General features: G+C 58.7%; 1 protein-coding gene across 1 annotated transcript in view; it reads left to right on the top strand.

The window, feature by feature from the left end:
- PPP2R2C (protein phosphatase 2 regulatory subunit Bgamma) overlaps positions 1-20,014 on the top strand; it is a 126,799-nt gene that overhangs the window by 96,631 nt on the left and 10,154 nt on the right. The window contains exons 6-8 of the mRNA XM_029952490.1: positions 8,404-8,568; positions 17,805-17,974; positions 19,031-19,153. Of these exons, the coding sequence (XP_029808350.1) occupies positions 8,404-8,568; positions 17,805-17,974; positions 19,031-19,153 (458 nt within the window). The remainder of the gene's footprint in view (positions 1-8,403; positions 8,569-17,804; positions 17,975-19,030; positions 19,154-20,014) is intronic.

Raw genomic sequence — 20,014 nt, 5'->3', positions numbered from 1 at the left:
GGAGAGGAGGTCAAGATGGCTCTGCTGTGCCCTTTCTCGGCCACCTGGGTGTGTGTCCTAGCCCTCTCTTGCCTAGGGGTTCTCTCCCAGCTCTTAGGAGCCAAGACATGCAATTCAGCACAGACCCTCAAGTCCTTGTTTTCTTGGGGGTAGGGGTGGGGGGACATTACTGCATGTTTGGCAACCTGCTTAATTTCATGTTTTTCCAGTGGAAGAGAAAGCCTTTCTGATTCTGATTTAACAAATTTTAATTATTGCTAAAGGTACTAACCTTGTGCTGGGGTGTTTAAAAAAAATACACGTATCTGCACATCACTTTATTTATTTTATTTTAACTGCTAGGGCCTTTGACTAATGTCACCTCATTAAATCCTCATCGCAGTCCTGCAAAACAGATTTTATCAATCCATTCTACACATGAGAAAAGCAGGGTGCAGAGAGGCTGAGAAGTTTTCTGGAGGTCACACAGCTGCTTACGGTGGGGCTGGACTGTAAGCCTGAGTCTCTGTGACTCAGAACTGAGTGCTTTCTTCCCTGTCCAAGTACTTGGGAAGGACACAAGCTGGCTCGTGGTAGAAATGTGCAGACTGGCTCAGGATGTGGAGAAGACACACAAGGGCTTCAGTGGGCTTGTACAACGCACGTTTACACAGAATCTCTCTCTGTGGCCCCGAGTGGCCCCAGCGACCAGGCTCTTCTCTCTGAGCAGAGTCATACCTTCAGAGTAAGGTTCCAAGCAGAGAAAGGAAAGAGGCTGTTATGGACTGAATTTGGTGTCCCACCAAAACACGTATGTTGACATCGTCACTCTTAACCCCAGGACTTCAGAATGGGTCCTTAAACGTGATTAACGTAAAACAAGTCTGTTAGGGTGGGTCCTAATCTCATTATGACTGGTGTCCTTTTGGAGGAGGTTAGGACACACAGGGAAGATCCGTGCAGACACAGGGAGTGGTCACCGGAAACACACCTTCCAACCCCTTGATCTTGAACTTCCAGCCTCCGGGACTGGGAGAGAACAATCCGAGTTTAAGCCACTCATCTACAGCATCTGCTATGGCAGCCAGAGCAGATTCATACAGGGGCAAAGGGTGCCAGGAACCTCGTACAGGATCTGACATGGCTTGGCCAGAGTGCTTATAGCTCGCCATTGTAGCCGGGTCGTCTTCTGGGGAAAGTTTTCTGAGAAAAGCAGCTTTGCTGGCTGTGCCCCAACAGGACTGAGTCCGTGTGCGGGAGGCCTTCCGGGGCACCCGCACACCCAGTGTCCCTGGAGAGCCTGTTGGGGAGGCTTCTCGAGGCGTGGTCCTTGGCAGAGCTGCCTCTGGCCTCACTCGCTGGCTGCTCCGTCACCATGGTAACCGCCTCCCCCATCCCCATTGCATGATCCTGCTGAGCCATCTAGATAAACCAGGCTTCGCTCAGTTAAATCAGCGGAGCCCAGGGCTACATCTTTCTCATCACTGAACTTCCCCACCCACGCTGTTAGCGCCCCCCTTGCGGGGTCACAGGCCAGTCCAGTGTGCCCCAGCAGCGGTGCCCTGGGATTGTGTATCTGGTGGGGATGCACTGACTCCAGAACAGAGGGGGCACAGGGAGGAGCACCGGCTGGGAGTTAGGAAGCCAGGACTCTGTCCCTGCTCATCCGTGCTCCACACCGGGCCCAGTGCAAGTCACTCCCTGGCCTGGCCTCCTTCGTGGGGGTGGAGGGTGAGCAGCCCCTGCAGGGATGCGAGGTGCCTGGCCTGCGGGTGCAGGGTGGGGGGCTGCCCCCCACAGCTCTCTGAGGCTGTGACAGTGTCTCCAAGCTCATTTAGTTGCTGCGTGTTCATAGTCATTTATTTGTGGCCTCACCAATGAAGCCTGTCTTGGCATTAGTTAATATTTGCATTCTTCTCTGATGTTTATGGGATGGTTTCCATACCCATTTCCTAAATTCTTACTTGAGCTCCTTCTCAAACCAACCAATGATGCTTACTCATTTCATGTGCCTGACTCATTTCATGGCTGCTGGAGGGGCATGGCCCTTGGTACCTGTGCCCGCGCCCTGCACAGGTAGGAGGCATGAGGATCAGAAGAAAGAGGGCCACTGGAGGTGACATGTCAGAGGTCCTCCATGCGGGGCCTCCTGGAGTGGCAGCCAGGGCACTGAGGGCTGGCAAACTGTGCTCCAGGCTGATGTGACCCTGCCTGGCTTCGGGCCATCAGACTGTGCCTTTGGCAGCAGGCAATAAAGGAGTTTCTATAAAAATCTCTGCAAACCAAATGACTCAGCAGAAGGCCTGCCTGGATTACATTCCGATGTCCTTGTCAGCAAGAGCCACAGACTGCTCTAGGGCAGGACAGACGGACCTGCTTCTGAGCTCTGCCCACTCCCCCCAGGGCAAGGGCCAGAGCTCATAGGCTGGTCAGAAGAGCCAGGCCCTGGAGGACATCCTCATGCTGGCGGGGAAGAGCCTGACCAGTGGGGCTGTTTTACATGCTGGTCCTGTGTGAGGTCAAGAGGCAAGGTTCCTGGTACAAAAGCAAGGTTGTAGTCCTTCTTGGCGCTGGGCCAGCAGAGAACTGCCCTGGGGGCCAAATCCACCTGTTCATAAAGTTTTGTGGGCATTCAGCCACTGCCACTCATGTGCGTGCTGTCTGTGACCTCGATAGAGCAGTAAAGTTGAGTAGTTGAGGTGACTGGCCTGCTGCTCCTAAAATGTTTACTGTCTGGCCTTTCACAGACATTTGCCTGCCCGGGATCCAGAGCAACACACCCGTCACACTTGGGCCTGAAGGAAGAGGGAATCATTGTATGACATGGGGCAGGAGCCGGAGGCTTTGAGGAGCCAAAGACCTCCTCCTGGGGGGGGACACTGGCCCCTCTATGCCCACCCAGGGCATCAGACTCCAGGCTTTGCACTTCTCACCCCTGCTCTGCTCTGCCCCGTGGCATAGTGGGTGTATTGCCAACTCTGGAATCCAACCTCGTCTGTCCCGGGTTGGGCCCCCTCTGCCAGGTCCTGAGAGCATGGCTTTTCCTTGCTGAGCCTCTGCTTCCTCACCCACGGGCTGGGGGCGGGGGGGGGGGGGGGGGGGGGGGGGGGGGAGTTGGAACAGGACACGGCTGTGAAGCATGTGGAGCCTACGGGGCGTTTCCAGTGCAGACAGGTACCAGGTGCTGCGCTGGAGGGAGGCTTGTAAACGGGACCATGGTTTTGCCCGCAGTCCGAGGAGCGGAACAGGCCGGTCAGCCAGTATGTGCAGCCTGGAGAGATGAGGGCTAGCAGGTCTCTGAGCTGCATGCAGTGGGGACCGAAGGAAGGTGCTGTGAGGGGTCCGGCCTTCCTGAGAACCTCACAGAAGCCGGATGAGCAGCGTGGGTCCCGGTTTCCCCGGCGCTCTTGAGCGTTGTGCGGCTGCATCAGTGCTCCCTACGCGCTGCAGGGGGATGGCCTTTGTCAGTGACAGTCCCCTCCTTTTTAAAAAAATTTTAATGTTTATTTGTTTTTGAGAAAGAGAGAGATGGAGCACGAGCAGGGGAGGGGCAGAGAGAGAGGGAGACAGAAGCAGGCTCCAGGCTCTGAGCTGTCAGCACAGAGCCTGATGTGGGGCTGGAACTCACAAACTGTGAGATCATGACCTGAGCCAAAGTTGGACGCTCAACCAACTGAAACCCCCCAGGTGCCCATGCCAGTCCCCTCCTAAGGGACCCTCCTCCCCTCCCCCCGGCTCTCCTGAGCCTGCTGTTCATCTCCACCTGAAGGGCTTCTCCCCTTGGGAGGGTTCGACATTGCCGTACCCACCCCCAGCCTGGATTGGAGGGGCCCGAGACGGACTGTTTGGTTATGCACTTGAGCACTGGGCACCTGCCGTGTGCCAGGCACTTCTCTAGGCACAGAAGGTACAGCAGCGGCCCACGCAGGGCCCTGCCCTCGCTGGGCAGTCAAATAAGCATGAGGGGATGTCTGTGCTGCTAGTGCACGGGCCGGGCCACTGCTCCCCAGGTCCCGGGAAGCACAAGGTTGCCATGGATGCCGGAACAAATTCCCACAAACTGGGCTTACAACAGAAATCTGTGCTCAGTTCTGGAGGCCAGGAGTCTGCAGTCAAGGTGCTGGGAGGGCCGTGCTCCCTCTGGGGGCTCCGGGGAGGCTCTCTCCAGCCTCTTCCAGCCCCTGGTGGCCCCACGTCTTCTTAGCCACGTTACTCCAGTCTGCCTCTGTGGTCTTGTGGCCTTTGGGTGTTTCTTAGAGGAACACTCGTCATTGGTGTGGGGCCCGTCTGGGAGTCCAGGATGGTGTCCTCTTAAGATCCTTAACTATATCTGCAAAGACTCTTTTCTCCATTGAGGCCGCCTCCGAGGTTTCTGGGGATTAGGATGTGGACATGTATTAAGGGGCCACCATTCAACCCACTGCTCTGGAGAAAAGCACCTTGTGCTCAGTCACGGGGTGCGGCCTTGAGCGACTTCACCTTCTCTCCTCCTTTTCCTCTTCCTCCTCCCGCTCCTCCTCCCTGTGTGCCCTGCTCCTCTCTCCACCGACTTGGTCGGCAAACTTAGTTGCCAGGGTGTGACTGGAGTTCAAACACAAGCCCGTCACACAGATGGGGATGGTTAGATGGGAAATTCACACAACTTCACCAGGGAGAAGGGCTTGTAGATGAGTCTAATTACGCTCGGTCCCGAGGGAGGCTGGCTTGCCATAAACCTGAGGCACCGCGTACCAGTGGGATTTATGCACCTGTCCGTGAAGCAGGGGAGAGGCCACTGGGGGTCACTCCTCCAAATGAGAGGGCGCTCCAGGATCGTGTCCAACCCCTCATTTTGCAAAGGTGGGAAACTGAGGCTTGCGGAATGTAAATGACGCGTGTGGCACTGAGCTTTTCCAGAGAGAGAGCTAAGACCAGATGCTCGGCCCGGAGCCCCCAGCTTCTGACCCAGCATGGGGCCTGCCAAAGTCAAAGCCACCACACAAGGTCACATTTGGACCAAATGTCTCACGGTCCATGGGCCAAGGCCACATGGGTGTGAGTCAGGGAGGAGTGTTTACATTTCCACTCCTGCCTCCCTTCTCAGGAGTCCGGGTTCAGGCCCGGCTTCATGATGTGATGACAGAGTTCGACAGTGACAGCCGGCTCAGTAATTACTATTTTCACACACCCACCTGCACTGGGGAGGGGTCAGGTAGTGGGTGCGGGGCGGGTCCTGTGGCGTGCTGGGCAGGAGGTCTTGGAGAGGCTGATCCCAGTGGAGCAGGCTTGGTGGCCATGCCCTGAAGGATGCTGTGGTGTCCTTGAGATGCATGTATGGCTCTGGGCCCTGGGATTCAGAGGTTCAACCTCAAGGACCCCTTGCCCTGCGGGGGCCCCAGCACATTGGCTGTGTTGTGGCTTTGTCTTCCTCCGCCGGGGTGATGTAGAACTGTGTTTCACACCTGTCTTTCCCGAGCACCCACTGTATCCAGAGCCCTTTGTTTGAACAGCAAGAGATTTCCTGAGTGATGCTTGGGCTGTAAGAGCGGTGGCCCTGGGCTGTCAGGGGGACCCAGGCATTGGAGGCTCTGTCTCCCAAGCCCACACGCAGGACCCTCCATCCACATGCATCGCCCTCGGCCAGCTCTGTGTCACCTGGTTCAGGCCCGTTCTCCGCCAAGGGCTGCAGACCTAATTGTCCCCCACCCCCTGCCCCCCTGCCATGTGCTTCTAAAAGCCGTCACACCTCTTACCTGTTTCTATGACTGTTGTCATCAGGGTGTCAGGAGTGGTAAGCATGCTAGGGTCACAGGAAGCGTGCACTCTGGAATCCGGCAAAAAGGCCACACCCATTTGCTTGGACTTGAACCCGTGTGAGTTTGCCAGTGGCGGGGCGGGGGGGGGGGGGGGGGGGGGGGGGGGGGGGGGGGGCGCGGTGCGGAGGGGAGGCTTCTGAGCCCCCGCACCTGCGTGCACAGCTCCCCCGCCTGGCCATCTCTGTGAAAAGATGTCTCATAAACACCAGCCTCAGTCTCCATGTTTGGACATCTGCTCCTTCTCCGCTGAGCCGTGTTCTAGAACATCCCGAGGTGGGAAGGTGAATCGGGTTTGGATGCTGAGTGGGTCAGGAGGGCGGATGATCGGGAAGTCTCAGAGGCTGGAAACAGCGCAGGGGGACGGGGCGCGGGTCCCCCAGCAGACGGGAAGGTGTCGTGGTGCACTGCGCGCTGGCTCTCAGAGCTCCAGCCTGGGAGTGACGCGTGGCACGGTCACTTCTCCCTCCATCCTTCGGGAAGGGCAGTAAGGGAGCCGGCTGCGCTGAGTTCCATGGGCGGGCGGACAGGTCCCCGCCCACCCCGCTCTGACGGGACGCTGGAGCAGGCAAGGCATTTCCGCCGTATCCCACTGAGTCCCACTCCCCCGGAAGTCGTCACTCCATGAAACACGGTGTAAATACGGGTCCCTAGTGAGTGACCCACCTGGGACTCCAAGCCGGCATTTCCTGGAGCCACTCGGTGTGTTTCCTTTGATGTTTGTGGCCCGAGTTCTGCAGGGAGAATTTAGTCCCTCTGGTGCAGATCATCCGACGGGCGCGGTACTGACGTGCGCGCATCTCGTAAACGACCACACGTGTCCCCCAGACGCCGTGTGAAGTTGGGGCAGAAATCGGCCCTATTCCCAGCAGGCAGAGCCCGGTGGGAAGGCGTCAGCACGTGCGGGATGCGGGATGGGGACGGAGCCAGCACGGAAGGCTCGCCTTTTCCTCTCTCACCGTTCAGTCTCGTTTTCCGTGATTTAATCTCCGCTTCTTGTCATTCAGGGAAACCGCAGTTTCCCGGGAAACCAGCTCAGGCTCCTTCTTCCTCCTCTCCATATTTCTATGTGATTCTGAGTTCCTGGTGAATGGTGTGCTTCCAGAAGCAGTATTTGAGTGTGAGCGCACGCCCCCTCCTCGGGGCCTCGGTCACTCAGGCTCCTCATTCTTTCTAACGTTTGATGAACTTTCGTGTTTACGCAGGTCAGGAAATGCCTCTCTTACTGAGGCTTTGGCAGGAGGGGCAGGGACGGCTGATGGTGGGGGCGGCTCCGAGTTTCAACCCCACTTTTTCCAGACAATAAAATATAACAATGGCAGCTGATAATTCGCTGAGCTCTGTGATGGGTCAAGCAGCGAGCAAGAGGATTTGCCTCTTCTAGTTTTCACAGCAAGACTGTGTTAGACCTTTTGGCCCATTTTACAGAAGACGAAACCGAGGTGTGAAGAGGTAAGGAACCTCCCCCTTGATTGCACAGGCCACAGCTGGCAGAGCTGGGATTCAGACCCCAGACTCCGATTCCAGGGCCCATGCACAGATGCAGGGGGAGGAGAGGACACTTCGGCCAGAGGGAATGGGGTGGGCAGAGCCCCGCGCAGGGCCTGGGAGACCAGACACGGAGGTGTCGCTGTCAGAGAGGAAAATGCTTTTAGAGCCAAGCGACCAGTGGGATCTGAAGCTGAAGAGTTAGAGGGGGCAAGGCCAGGCCTTGAATGCTACACCAAGGGGTTTGGACTCGCTCTTGTAGGTAACAAGGAATGGAGGAAAAACCAGCCTTCCCACTCGCTGCTGAGCTGTCCTGGACAAGTTGCTTACCCTCTCTAGGCTCCAGAGTGTCGGTCAGGGCTATTTCCTATGCAAGCAGCAGAATTGTTGGTCCTAACCAGAAAATGGACGGATTGGCTCCCGTCCCTAATCGTCCAAGGGTCGTGGTTTCCAGTGCATCCTGATGCGGGATGCAGGTGGCATTGCCGGGTGTTTCCGTGCACTCTGCCCTGCCTTCAGGCTCCGCGTTTCCCCTCGTCACGGCGGCACAGACAGGCCCCTCGTCTGCAACCATGCAGCCCAGCAGAGAGGACAGAGATGCTCCCCGTGTCTCAGGTCTTCGGTCCCTCTACCGGCCACTCCGCGGCCATGTGCTCACCCCTCAGGGGGATTGTGGTGGACAAGACAGATCAGTGCTGAGAACCCAGCAAGGCAGACAGCCTTTTCCTCAAGGAGAACCTGGACACTGTGGACAGAGGGGGGCCGCTGCAGGGGGGTGGGGAGGGGAGCCAACAGGTGCGGCACAGGCACAATTCCCTGAGTGGCGGGAGCACTGACTTTGCTCAGCAGGAGCCCGGTGCGTACTAGGCTCCCTGCCTTCTCCTTGGCACCTGGCGTGGGGGGTGGAGGGGAGGCCGGGCGGCTGGTGGGTGCGGGCAGGGACAGGGCACAGTCGGGTGGGAGGCAGCGGGTCTGGCCTGTGGGGACAGCGGGCAGCCGGCAGGCGGTCGGACGTGCAGGTGTGCAGCTCAGAGACGGGCCGGGCTTCGTCCAGGGGTCTCAGATGCAGCTGTGACGCGGGGCACACGGGAAGGCAGAGCGGTGGGGGGCCCTCCCTTCTCTGGCCTCTCCTTGACGGGGCCAGACATCGTGGACATCAAGCCGGCCAACATGGAGGACCTCACGGAGGTGATCACGGCGTCCGAGTTCCACCCCCACCACTGCAACCTCTTCGTCTACAGCAGCAGCAAGGGCTCCCTGCGTCTCTGCGACATGCGTGCGGCCGCCCTGTGTGACAAGCACTCCAAACGTAAGTGCCCACGCTCCCGGGGACCCGTGTGCAGTGGCCCATCCTGGTGCTGCGCCGGGGTGGGTGGGAGGGGCTCAGACGCATTCTGCCCACTGGCCTCCGCGTCCCTGCACAGGCCAGGGCTGCCGGGCCTCCAGGGACCAGACCGCTGCAACAAGGGTCAGGGAGGGAGCTGGGAGCCAGATGGAAAGGTGGGACCATACTTAGCTGTCACCTCCTCCGGAAAGCCTTCCCTGACCCCCACGTTGGTTCAGGCCCCTTCTCTGTGTCCCCAGATCTCCCAAAGCTTCCCTTTCACAGACTAGCCACAGCCTGTGGAACTTTCTGTGAGCTGGGCCGTCTCCCCCAGCGGCCTGTGTGCTCCACGCGGTCACTTCCTCATGCTGGAACCCCCACGGGGGGCTGGGAGGGTGCAAGGCGGGTGCCCTGGGCGTCTGCGGCTGAACAAGGTCCAAGAAGCACGACATGGCAGTCGCCGGGACCACACGGCAGCTGGCTCACTGGTGCTCTGAGCCAGGCGCCCAGACAGCCCTGTACCCACATTCCCTCATCTTCGAGTGAGCTCTGATGGAATCCGGAGCAGAGGAGGAAACTGAGGCTCCATGGAGGGACCCAAGGTCACCCAAAGTGATAAGTGGCAGGGAAGGACCTGAACCCAGGACTCTGAGATGTGCTGGCTGGCGCTCTCACCCCCAGGCTGGCCTGCTTGGTGCTGGGTTCTCCACAGGCCCCTGAAGGCAGAGGGTCAGGGGGTCAGGCCGTGGTATCCTCCCTGGGCGACCTTGCAGTGGTAGCAGGGGGACAGGGACAGACAGGACCCCAGTCAGGAGGGTGGGGACCCTGGTTCATCTCTGTATTTACCTCAGTGCCTACAACAGTGTCTGGAGATAAATAAACACTTGTTGCTTGAATGAGTGAGTGGATGAATGAGTGAATGAACGAGTGAGTGACTGGACGAATGAGTCGTGACCAGTGGGCCCCCGGTAGCAGTTTCATTGGAGGCCCATTGGGAAGGACTGGTCACCTCTTCCCTTCCGGACCCTGGTTTCCTGGGGCAGCCCGAGAGGGTAGCTCTGAGCTGGCCTGCAGGGACTCAGGGTCAGGCCCCCCTGCAGACGCCAGCCCCTTCCCCTGTCCTCGGCCAAGTTGGGTGCCTCCGTCTCTGCACACTGCTCCTCCCCGGCACGTCCGCAGATGCTCCGGAGCTTTCTCACTGGCGCCCTCACAGGGCAGGACGTCACGGTCGGAGTTGGCCACCCCCAGCAGAGCCCAGAGCCCTGCGTATACGTGCACACTCGGCCCCAGGAACACCCCTCTGCCCAGCACTGAGCCTTCTCCCTCCTGAGGGCTGAGTGGTCAGCACGGAGGGCAGATCTTGCCTCTGAGCAGAGCTGGGGACGCGTCCACTGTGGCAGGACCCCGCAAACATGAGGAATTCGTCACTGGGTAGTGTGCGGTCAGGACGTAGTGAGAGATATGAACAGCCCCCAAAGAGCAGGGCGCAGGGAGGGAGAAGTTACAACAGAACAGACCCCTCGAGATGCCGAGGAGTGAGCCATGCAATCTCTGGGGAGAGAATGTTCTAGAAGGGGGACCCTGCAGGGGCAGAGGCTCTGGGATGGGGGAGTGCAGCAGCATTGCTGGAGTGCGGTGACCAAGGGGAAGGGTGTTGGGAGCTGAGGTCCGAGAGACACACAAGTCGGTGACTCAGGATGCCCGTAGGTCAGGGGAAGGATCCGGTTTCATTTTAAGGGACGTGAGAAAGCAGCAGAGGGTGGAGGGCCGGGCATGAGGTCCTGAGACACGCGTTTGAAAAGCGGAAACTTCAGAGGGGTTTCCGCAGGGGTGGGAGGAGCCCCGGCTGGGGTTCTCAGCGAAGAAACAGCGAGCCCCGGTGGGATGGCGCAGGTGGGCACGGGTCCATTCCGGGTGATCTCGGAAGGCCGGGCTGGCAGGCTTTGCCACGTGCGGTGTGGACCGCGGCAGCTCCGTCCGAGGTTTGGTGAAGGTGGGCCCTTTCCTGGGACGGACAGCGGGGACACTGGGGGGCAGGGCGGCCAGCAGCAGAGACGGGACCAACAGGCGGGTTTTGGGCACAGTAAGTGTGAGATCGTATTGGGCCGCAGGGAGGGCTGTCGGGACGGCAGCAGGAAGTCTGGAGTCAGGGGCTGGGGCTCGGCTGCAGATAACGGTGTGGAGTTGTCAGTGTGTGGACCGGCGGGAAGCCCAGGGGCCAGTTGAGATGCCCAGGGCGTGAGTGTGGATGCTGCCCAGCCCCCTCAGAGCGGCCCGGGGCCGAAACAGATGACCTCACACTTTGTGGTTTAAAACAACACAGACTTTTCTACCGTTCTGCTGCTCTAAAGTCTGACATGGGTCTTACCAGAGAAAAAATCAAGGTGTCGACAGGGCCGGCTCCTTCTGGAGGCTCTAGGGGGGGAAATGCATGCTTCTGGGGGAGCCTGCATTGCTTGGCTCATGGCCCCTCCATCGGCACAGCTGACAGCGGCTCATGCGTCACATGATGCCTCCCCTTTAACATTGAAGGACCCTCGTGATTCCATCGAATCCCCCTGTGAGCCCTCCCTTCCTGAAGGTCAGCAGTCTTGATTTCCCCTTTGCATGTAACATATAATCCCACATGCCCCCTAACTTACTGTTCTGCGCCCTGGAGGGCATGGCTCCGACCGCCTCACACCCCCTGCATGTGGCCCCGCCCATGGGTGCGGTTGAGATTTGGCGTGTGCCGCTCTGGGCCAGCCTGGCACGGAACGAGGTTGGAGAAGAGAGGAGGGTCTGGGTCCACCTCCGGGCGCAGCCTGAGCCCACAGGAGCCCCATGGGCAGGCAGAGGGATGAGGCTTCGTGGCCCCTTTCTTACAGGGGCCAAATCCAGACGCATTCAATGCCTCCAACAGAGCCAGTAACGAGGGGACGGCAGTGCCATCTGGGCACCGAGCATGGTGTGGCCGTTGAGAGTATGGACTTAGGTTTGTCATGACGCAAGGAAATGGTTATGTTAAATTATTTGGTGGGGGCAAGAAAGCAAGGTAATGACTCTTCCCCCGCTAAAAAATGGAAACAGAAAAACAAGGGAATGAAATATGCCAAGACATTGTCCCTGAGTGGTGGGCTCTGAGGGTGACATCGTGTCCTCTCTCTGTCTGTCTGCGTATCTGTGTTTTCGCTTGGATTTTAGCCCTGACTCAGGAAACGCGGGGTCGGGGTATAGAGACAGCGTTGCGCACCCCACGCTGTTGAATGACACTCCTCGGCAGGCGGGTGGTGGAAGTCACATCCCCCTCGGCTTTTGTCATCTGGCTCCCCCCGGGGTCTGAGCGAGCAGCCACCCCGCTGGGCAGCCATCGCTTGCACGGTTCTGAGCGCAGGCACACGTGCGCAGACCCCGGGCAGGAAGCTGTCACACGCCAGGGGGTCTGCCCCGCATGTGAATCAGCCCACAGACTCAAGGGTGCAGAGCCTAGCACTTTGTTTGCGATGAGTCATCTCCATTTGTGTTTCTCGCCTTCTCTCCCAGGGCTGCCGTGACCATCGTAACGTTAGGGCTGCCTCCCCCTGCATCACGTAGAGCTGCCAGAAGCCTTTTGCAGGTCCAAGCAAGGTGTGACGGGAGGGACATTTTGGCTTCTGACCACCATGACCTCCTGATGCACCTGGGCAGCCCTGAGACTGTGCCTCTTGCTGAAACGCTTCTGCATGAATGCAGAAATTATGCTTTTTGCCTAAATGTTCCTAGGTGATGTTGGTCTTTGTCTTTTCTGACACTTTCTTTGCTCGGTTTTACTAAGATTATTTGGCTCTCGTAAAACGAGCCGGGCCACTCTGCCCGGAAGAGTCAATATCTGCGCCTCGAAGTCTTCGTGAAACTTGTGTGTACATTTGATTATTGATTTATACAGGTTTGTCATTGGAATAGGAAGTTTTTATTTATATATTTATTTATTTTGAGAGAGAGAGAGAACCAGCAGGGGAGGGGCAGAGGGAGAGGGAGAGAGAGAATCCCAAGCAGGCTCTACACCATCAGTGCAGAGCCCGATGCGGGGCTCAGTCTCCCGAACCGTGAGATCATGGCCTGAGCTGAAATCAAGAGTCGGACGCTCAACTGACTGAGCCCCCCAGGTGTCCCACAAACGGTTGTTTTTAAAGTGACCCAGAGGTTAGACCTCTTCCTTTAGATCTCGCTTCTGCCCATTCGTCCGGTTTGAGTGGCTCAGAACCAGGAACGGCTGGTAGTGGTGCCCAGAGACGGGCATCGACTTCCCAGCAGGTGGCACAGTGACTTCCCTTCGCTGGCTGACAGCGTCCGGGATCACAAGTGGACGGTTCTGTCTGCCATCGGGCAGATGAGGAGACCAAGGCACAGGGAGGGGCAGTGGCTCCCGCGGGCCCATCAAGGACAGAGCTGGGGCCCTCCAGCCACTCCGCTGCCCAGCCCACAGCCTCGAATCTTTCCCCAAAGCGGCGGAAATTCGAGTCTTTTGTCTGCTAGTCATTGAGATCGGGTCACCATGGAAACAGCATCCGCGAAGCCTCAAAATAGACGGTTACTTACTTCTGCTTTTGACAGCACAGGGTCTGGCCTTGGCCGGGCACGGGCAGTCCCTGCCCCTGGGGGACCCCTGCGCCGCGCCGGGGAAGCCGCAGCCCGGCTAACGTTTGGTGAGCCCCTGCTACACACCGGATGCCGTTCTTAGTTCACGTCTCATTAAATCCTCCCTGTGACGAGGCCGTCATCTGTTCATGTGCAGACGAGGACCCCCAGGCTGCGGGGCTCCCCTGCTGCTGTAGGAAAACACCACACGGTCAGCGGAGCCAAACAACGCAAACACGCATTTGTACAGTTCTGGAGGTCAGAGGTCTAGAGTTCAAGTGAGGCTGCATTTCTTCCAGAGGCTTCAGCGGGGAGACAGTCTGTCTCCCGGACTTTTCCGGCTTCTAGAATCCACCGCATGCCTCGGCTCGGGGCCTGTCCTCCAACTCCAGAGTGCTCCCTCCACCCTCCGCTCCAACATCCCCTCTCCTTCTGCCTTGACCTTCCTGCTTCTCTCTCACGAGGCCTTTGGGGTTACAGCGGGCCCCCGGGGAATCTAGGGTAACCCCATCGCTCAGGATCCTTCACTTAATCACATCTGCAGAGTCTTCTGCCATGTGACATTACTTTTGCATCTTTAGGGGCCATGATTGTTGACCACATGGGTGGCCCAGAGAGGTCAAGGTGGTTTCCCAAGGTCACACAGCAAAGTAGAGCTGGGATACAGGCTCCGATGGTCCCACGCCTATGAATGTGTCCTCTTTCTCGCTGAGTCTTCACAGAGGTTCAGAACTTGAGAACTAAGGACACTTAGGGGAAATGAGGGTGAGCTGGATTCATGGAAAGGGGCAGACTCGCTCCTGATGATAGATCTGGGGTAGAGGCACCGGACCCAGGCATCATCTGCTGGAGAGGCCGCAGATAAGTGGGACAAAGCTGGGGCAAGTGTCTCCAACAGAGGGAGCGTCTGGTGCAAAGGAGGGAGCAAAGAGCAGGGTGCAGGTGGGCGGGAGGTCAGAGAGCCGGAGGGCCAGAGAAGGGGCCGTGGCAAGGGGTCTTTAGAGACCGTGGTCACCCTGAAGGGCCAGCCGCCACAGGGCATTTGAGCAGGGAAGGACCCGGCCTGGCCCCGTGGAGAAGTGACCGCACATCCCTGCAGATGCCATACAGGACGGTGGCCCAGGCTGCGTGGGCAGCAGTGAAGGCCGGGTTTAGGAAGGAACTTGTCCGATACTTTTAGGAGCCTGGGTCTTGATCCCGCGGGCGCTGGGAGCCATGGAGGGCTTTAGGCATAAGAGGAACCCCATGGGCGGGGGGCACCTGGGTGGCTCAGTTAGTTAAGCGTCTGACTCCGGCTCGGGTCATGCTCTCACGGGTTGTGAGTTCGAGCCCCGTGTCGGGCTCACTGCTGTCAGCCCATTTCAGATCTTCTGTCTCTGCCCTCTCTCTCTGCCTCTCCAACCTGTGCTCACTCTCTCTCTCTCAAAAACAAACATTCCAGAAGTAAAACAGACCCCCGCCAGCTGGGCACGAGGCCAGCGCTCACCTCTGGTTTCACCTTCCTAGTCTTTGGATGCACAGCTGCTTTCGGGCTGGGCTCCTCAGGGCCTCTTCTCACTTTGGGGGGCGTGGGGGGCTTCTCCCCCCACCTCCCGCACCACGTGACCGCGGCGATGCTCAGGACACCCGGACAGGAGGATGTGGTTGTTAGGGAACCAGCCAGGACCACGAGAGCCTTAATTAGGCAAAAAATCATGAAAAAGAAACCAGAGATTTCCGGGGATTTAGAACCCTCCAACCTGAACGTAATTAGGGCGGGGGGTGGAGAGGTGGGATTCAGCCTCAGTGACAGGGGCTCTGGGATGCATTTCTTTAAACTCGAGGTGGCAATAATTACTGCGAAATGTCCTTAGTGACTCCATCAATTAGAAGGGGGACCCCCCCCCATCTGTTCTCGATGCCCTGGGGCCGCGCGGCTGGCCTGTGGTTGGGGGAGGGGTGGGTGGGGAGCCACACGGAAGAGGACACTCTGAAACCTTTAGACCAAAGAATCGTGGCATCAGGAGTGTTTGAAAAATAAAAAGAACTTCCCGGTGAGATTTGTTTCACACCAGCCCGCGTCCCTCACCCTCGATCGTGTGCCACACTGGTCCTTTGTGCTTAGAAAGCGCCAGAAACGCCCGGGACAGCCTAGAACTGAGGTTCCGCGGGGCCATTTGTTGTGTCTGTTCTCAACTATGGATTCAGGTGCCCCCGCCGGCCTTGACCTTTGCGGTGTCTCCTTCCTTGAAGCTGAGGGGAGACACAGCCCGTGGCTCTGGGCGGACACCCCTACGCGATTTTGGTCCCCACCCACCCACCGGCCCCGCAGGACATGCCGGAGGCCTGCGCGGTGCAGGGCGGTGCAGTGAGCTGGACCCGCCCTGGGCGACCGGGTGGAGGCCGGCCGGGGAAACCCCCAAGGAGGTCGTGGGGTGCCAGGGGCCTCCTCCAAGTTGGGGTGCAAGAGGCCAAGCCCTTTTTATGTCTTTATAACTCCCCTTCTGTTCTGACCCCTCGGGGCACAAATGCTCGTTCAGACGAGAGAGGGCTCCTGCCACCTACCTGGGGAGGAACGGGGGCACCTAGGTCCCCTCTGAGTGTTTGGGGGCCCTCTTCTCTGAAACCCTCTGCCCTCTTCCTCTCAAATACATTCAGTTAAGGAAGACACACGGTCTCTGCACTTTAAGTAGGAAATTAAGTACTGAGGTTTTACAAATGTTTATACCTGCCGGAAACGAAGATGTCAGTGGCACAAAACTTTGATTATGTGAGATGTGAGTCAGCATTCAGAGGTTTTACGGGCACCTGGGTGGCTCAGTTGGTTAAGCATCTGACTCTTGACTTCAGGCTTAGGTCCTGATCTTAGGGTTTGTGAGTTCAAGCCCCGCATCAGGCTCCGTATTGACAGTGCAGAGCCTGCTTGGGATTCTCTCCCTCTCTCTCTCTCTGCCCCTCCCATTCTCTCTCTCTCTCTCTCAAAACAAAACAAATAAAATAAGAATTCAGAGGTCTTAGGGACTAAAGGTGACCTGCCAGGAGGTGACTCTGCAGGACAGTGAATCCTGGAAAAGCCCATACCTCGCCATTCCTTCCTTCTCTCCACGCCCTTCCGCTGCTCCCCGTTGTCCATGGGATGACTCCTTCCCTTGGCTTATAGCGCCTGGCTTCCTCCTTTCTCCGTCCTCACGACCTTCTGCGTGTCCCTGCCTCGGGCCCTTTACACATGCTGTTCGTTCTGCCCGGAGTCCTCTCCCAGCACCTACACTGTTCTCTGCCTCACTTCCTTCAGATCTCTGCTCTAATGCTGTCTCCCACCGGGCACCGTCCACCCAGATCACCAGCCCCCAGCCCTCTCTATCCCCCTGCTTCTTCCCACCCTCACCACGGCCCGCAGTGCAGCGTGTCAGAGTTGGATTGCCTGTCTCTGCGAGAATGTTGGTTCCAGGAGCGTCACTGATCTCTGCAGCTCCCCAGGGTCTCGGTCAGACGGTGCCTGGCATGGCGCTCCATCTGGAAGTCTGAGAGAATGAATGAATGTGTCGGACACAAGAGCACCCAATTGGCATGAAATGTTTCCAGCCGCTGTGCAGAGGGGAGCTGGTAAAAATGCCGGCCTTCCACTCCATCCTCCGTGGCCCCCTCCTCGGGAGCTAACGCTGGTTTGTCTTGGGGAGATGAGGTAATGCCTGGGGAATGCCCGTTCCCTGTCCTGCTCCGGCCTCGGGGCCACGGTAGGATCTGATTGGCCAGCTCGGGGCCACGGTAGGATCTGATTGGCCAGCTCGGGGCCACGGTAGGTTCGGATTGGCCAGCTCGGGGCCACGGTAGGATCGGATTGGCCAGCAATTGGCCAGTGTTGCTGGACAGACTGGCCGAGGCCAGCAATAGACTGAGCCTGTCCGGCTGGGTTGGCCGGGGGCACCAACCTCCAGGGAGGGGACGCTGCCAGGGGGCCGGCACTCTGTCCCAGAGTGGGAGTATCCCGTAGGGACAGCAAGCTGTCACCTTCAGGAGGCAGGTAAGCAACTTCCTGTGTGGAGCCCCTTGTCTGAGATACTAGGAGGTGGGCGGCGGGCTGATGGGACCCAAGTGCCATCGGTGGCAGCGAGATTTGGTTTAGCCGCAGCCCCCGTAGCAGCCAGACAAAACGTCCCTGCAGGCGGGGCTCAGCTGTGAGTGCCCAGTGCACCGTGAGCCCCAGGGCCATGAGCAGTGCCCAGACTCGTCCGGGACGCTGCCCACATGTGCGAGAACACCAGGACGCCAGTAGGTGGCGGCAGAGTGCAGCTCAGCCCGTGCCCTCTGGGTTCTTCTAGCTCAGTGCTTTCTTCTAGCTCAGTGCCTCGGGTATGGTCTTTAGCCATCAATGCCTCAGTTGTCCAGCTATGAAACGGGAATGATAATGGTCATGAAAAGATGTTTTATCAGGGGACTGGGTGAGCTAATGCACGAGAAGGGCTCTCCACAGAATCTGGCTCAGGTTGTAAATGCTCAATAGACATTGCTCCAAGAGCTGCTCCTTCAGGTTTGATGAGTGAATGAGTGACAGTCCGACGGGAACCCAGGACAGAAGCAGAGTCGTCTGCCCTTTTGACCTGTGGGCGAGCGGCTTGGTGATGGCCGTCGATTCTCTGTCCCCACAGTGTTCGAAGAGCCCGAGGACCCCAGCAACCGCTCCTTCTTCTCCGAAATCATCTCCTCCGTGTCGGACGTGAAGTTCAGCCGCAGTGGCCGGTACATGCTTACTCGGGATTACCTCACGGTCAAAGTCTGGGACCTGAACATGGAGGCGAGGCCCGTCGAGACCTACCAGGTGGGTGCCGCAGCCTCGAAGAGCCGGAGCCCCTCAGAGCGTGGGGAGACCCCCGCTCCAGCCCCTGTGCCCAGAACTCCCAGGAGGGGGCGCCCGGGCCACAGAGGTGGCTTCTGTCCGCCCATAGGAAGGCTCGGGAAATCGGGCTGCCCCTCCCCAGCCATGCACCCGGGCTCAGGCCTACCTCGCCGGGGGGCGGGGGGGGGGGGGGGGCTGCGTCTGCTTGCTGGCTCCTGCTGTCAGGGCCCAGGGGAACAGGGTGAACGTCAGGCTAGGCCCCGTTTGAGGTGCCGATGATGAAGGCCACAGTGCTGTCCCCCACCCCCAGCCTGGGGCCCATGTCTGCCATTCAGGCAGGAGAAGCCCCATCCTCTCCCGGGGAGCACCCCTCCTTAGCGCGTGCAGGGGTGACGGAGCACCACTTTTTATTTTTCTGTATGATCCACCCGGATAGAGTCAGGGGGTCGAACACAAAATTCACGTGCTGTTACGTTAGACCCCACCAGAAGCCCCACCTAAACCCCTGCAGTGTCACCAGACATTAGGTGTCCACGGGGTGTCCTGCGCTTATGTTTGTCACCTGCATTTCTTACTGCGCCTGTGAAGGGGGTGCCTTCAGGCAGGGGTGGGGAGAAGGGGGTGGCAGGAAGGGCACCTGCATGCCAACAGGCCGGGGCACATGCGAGCCGCCTCACAGCTGGTGGTGACGGGACAGAGACATGGGGGCCCTCCATCCCCTTCCCTGTTGGCCCTCCTGCCTGGCGTAAGGGGCGTCTGGGAGGCAGAGGGGCCCCAGGGGGAAGGGTGCAGGGCTGAGGGGACAGATCCAGTGCTTGGTCTGGAGGCCACACGCCCACAGGGACGTCTGGCCTGGCTCTGGTCCGTCTAGACCCTTCTCCTCGGGAAAGGCTCCCAAAAGAGCCATCGTGGCTGCCAGTGATGCCCCTTTGCTGACCATACGTTTAGTGGAGGGCCTGCCCAGGCCCCCAGGTGTCACCTAGGTCCCCCTTCACATGGCCCACTCCCCGAGGGATCGGTCCATCCTCTGCCCCTCAGGAAATGGCGGAGGCCAGAGATGGGGCAGGGGTGACACAGCCCCCCTGCCGCCCCCGTTCAGGTGCAGGAGCCCCCGCTGGCACCAGCCAGGAGGTGACCGTCCCGGAGACCCACCTGGAGCCGGTGCCCGGCTGCCAGCCCGCTGGCCTCTTGCTTCTAAAATAATAGTAGTTCCAGAAAACCAGCGCGGTAACTGTTTTTGGCTGTAATGCCCTCGAACTATGCTCGGCGGGGTTTCGGTTGGCTGACTCCCAGTGCCAACACACAGGGGCTTTGCTCCCTTCACAAGAAGTCTGGAAGGGAGCGTCCAGGAACAGTGAGCGGCCCCAGGACCTCCTTGGTGACCCAGCAGCTCCTCCTGTGACCTAGTCTGCCATCATTCCCATGCCAGTTTCCTGCCTTCCAGCCTGACACCTCATGGTGACGAAGTGGCTGCCACACCTCCAAGAACTAGGCCTACATTCCAGGAAGGAACTAGGAGGGAATGTGAAAGGCTGTGCCGGTTGGGTCTGGTGGATGTTTTATTGGCAGCGCAAAATCTCTCCTGGAACGCTCCCCAGACGACTTCTTCCAAGTCGCTGGCTACAGTGGGTGGGGGATGAGTAGTTTCATGGCCCCTGTGTTTAAGGAAGGTAGGGGAGTGTGGGGCGGGGATGGGTGTTGGGTGAGCCAGCCCTCAGCACATGCTACCTTGAGCTAAGTCCTTGGCACACTTGTCCTCCTCTGAAGCCTCCCAGCTGCCCTGGGCAGTGGGGCCGGTGTTCTCTCTTTCCCGTTTTATTTGGAGAAAATACAGTTACATGGTGCATCTGCCCGCGGAGACCTGGGATTGATGCTCACGGCTCTCCGGAGCCCCTGCTCTTCCTCGCTCTGCCGCCAGAGGGCAGCAGGTGCTTACTTTGCAGGAGCTGGCAGGCGAGCGTGCGCATGTTCGTACGAGTGCATCAGTGAGGCTGCTCTGACTGCGCCGGGAGCACACGCAGC

Source organism: Suricata suricatta, chromosome 1 (genome assembly GCF_006229205.1).
Source record: "Suricata suricatta isolate VVHF042 chromosome 1, meerkat_22Aug2017_6uvM2_HiC, whole genome shotgun sequence".
NCBI lineage: Eukaryota > Metazoa > Chordata > Mammalia > Carnivora > Herpestidae > Suricata > Suricata suricatta.
The sequence above is the reverse complement of the archived record's forward strand: the minus strand, read 5'-3'. Positions and strand labels throughout refer to the sequence as shown.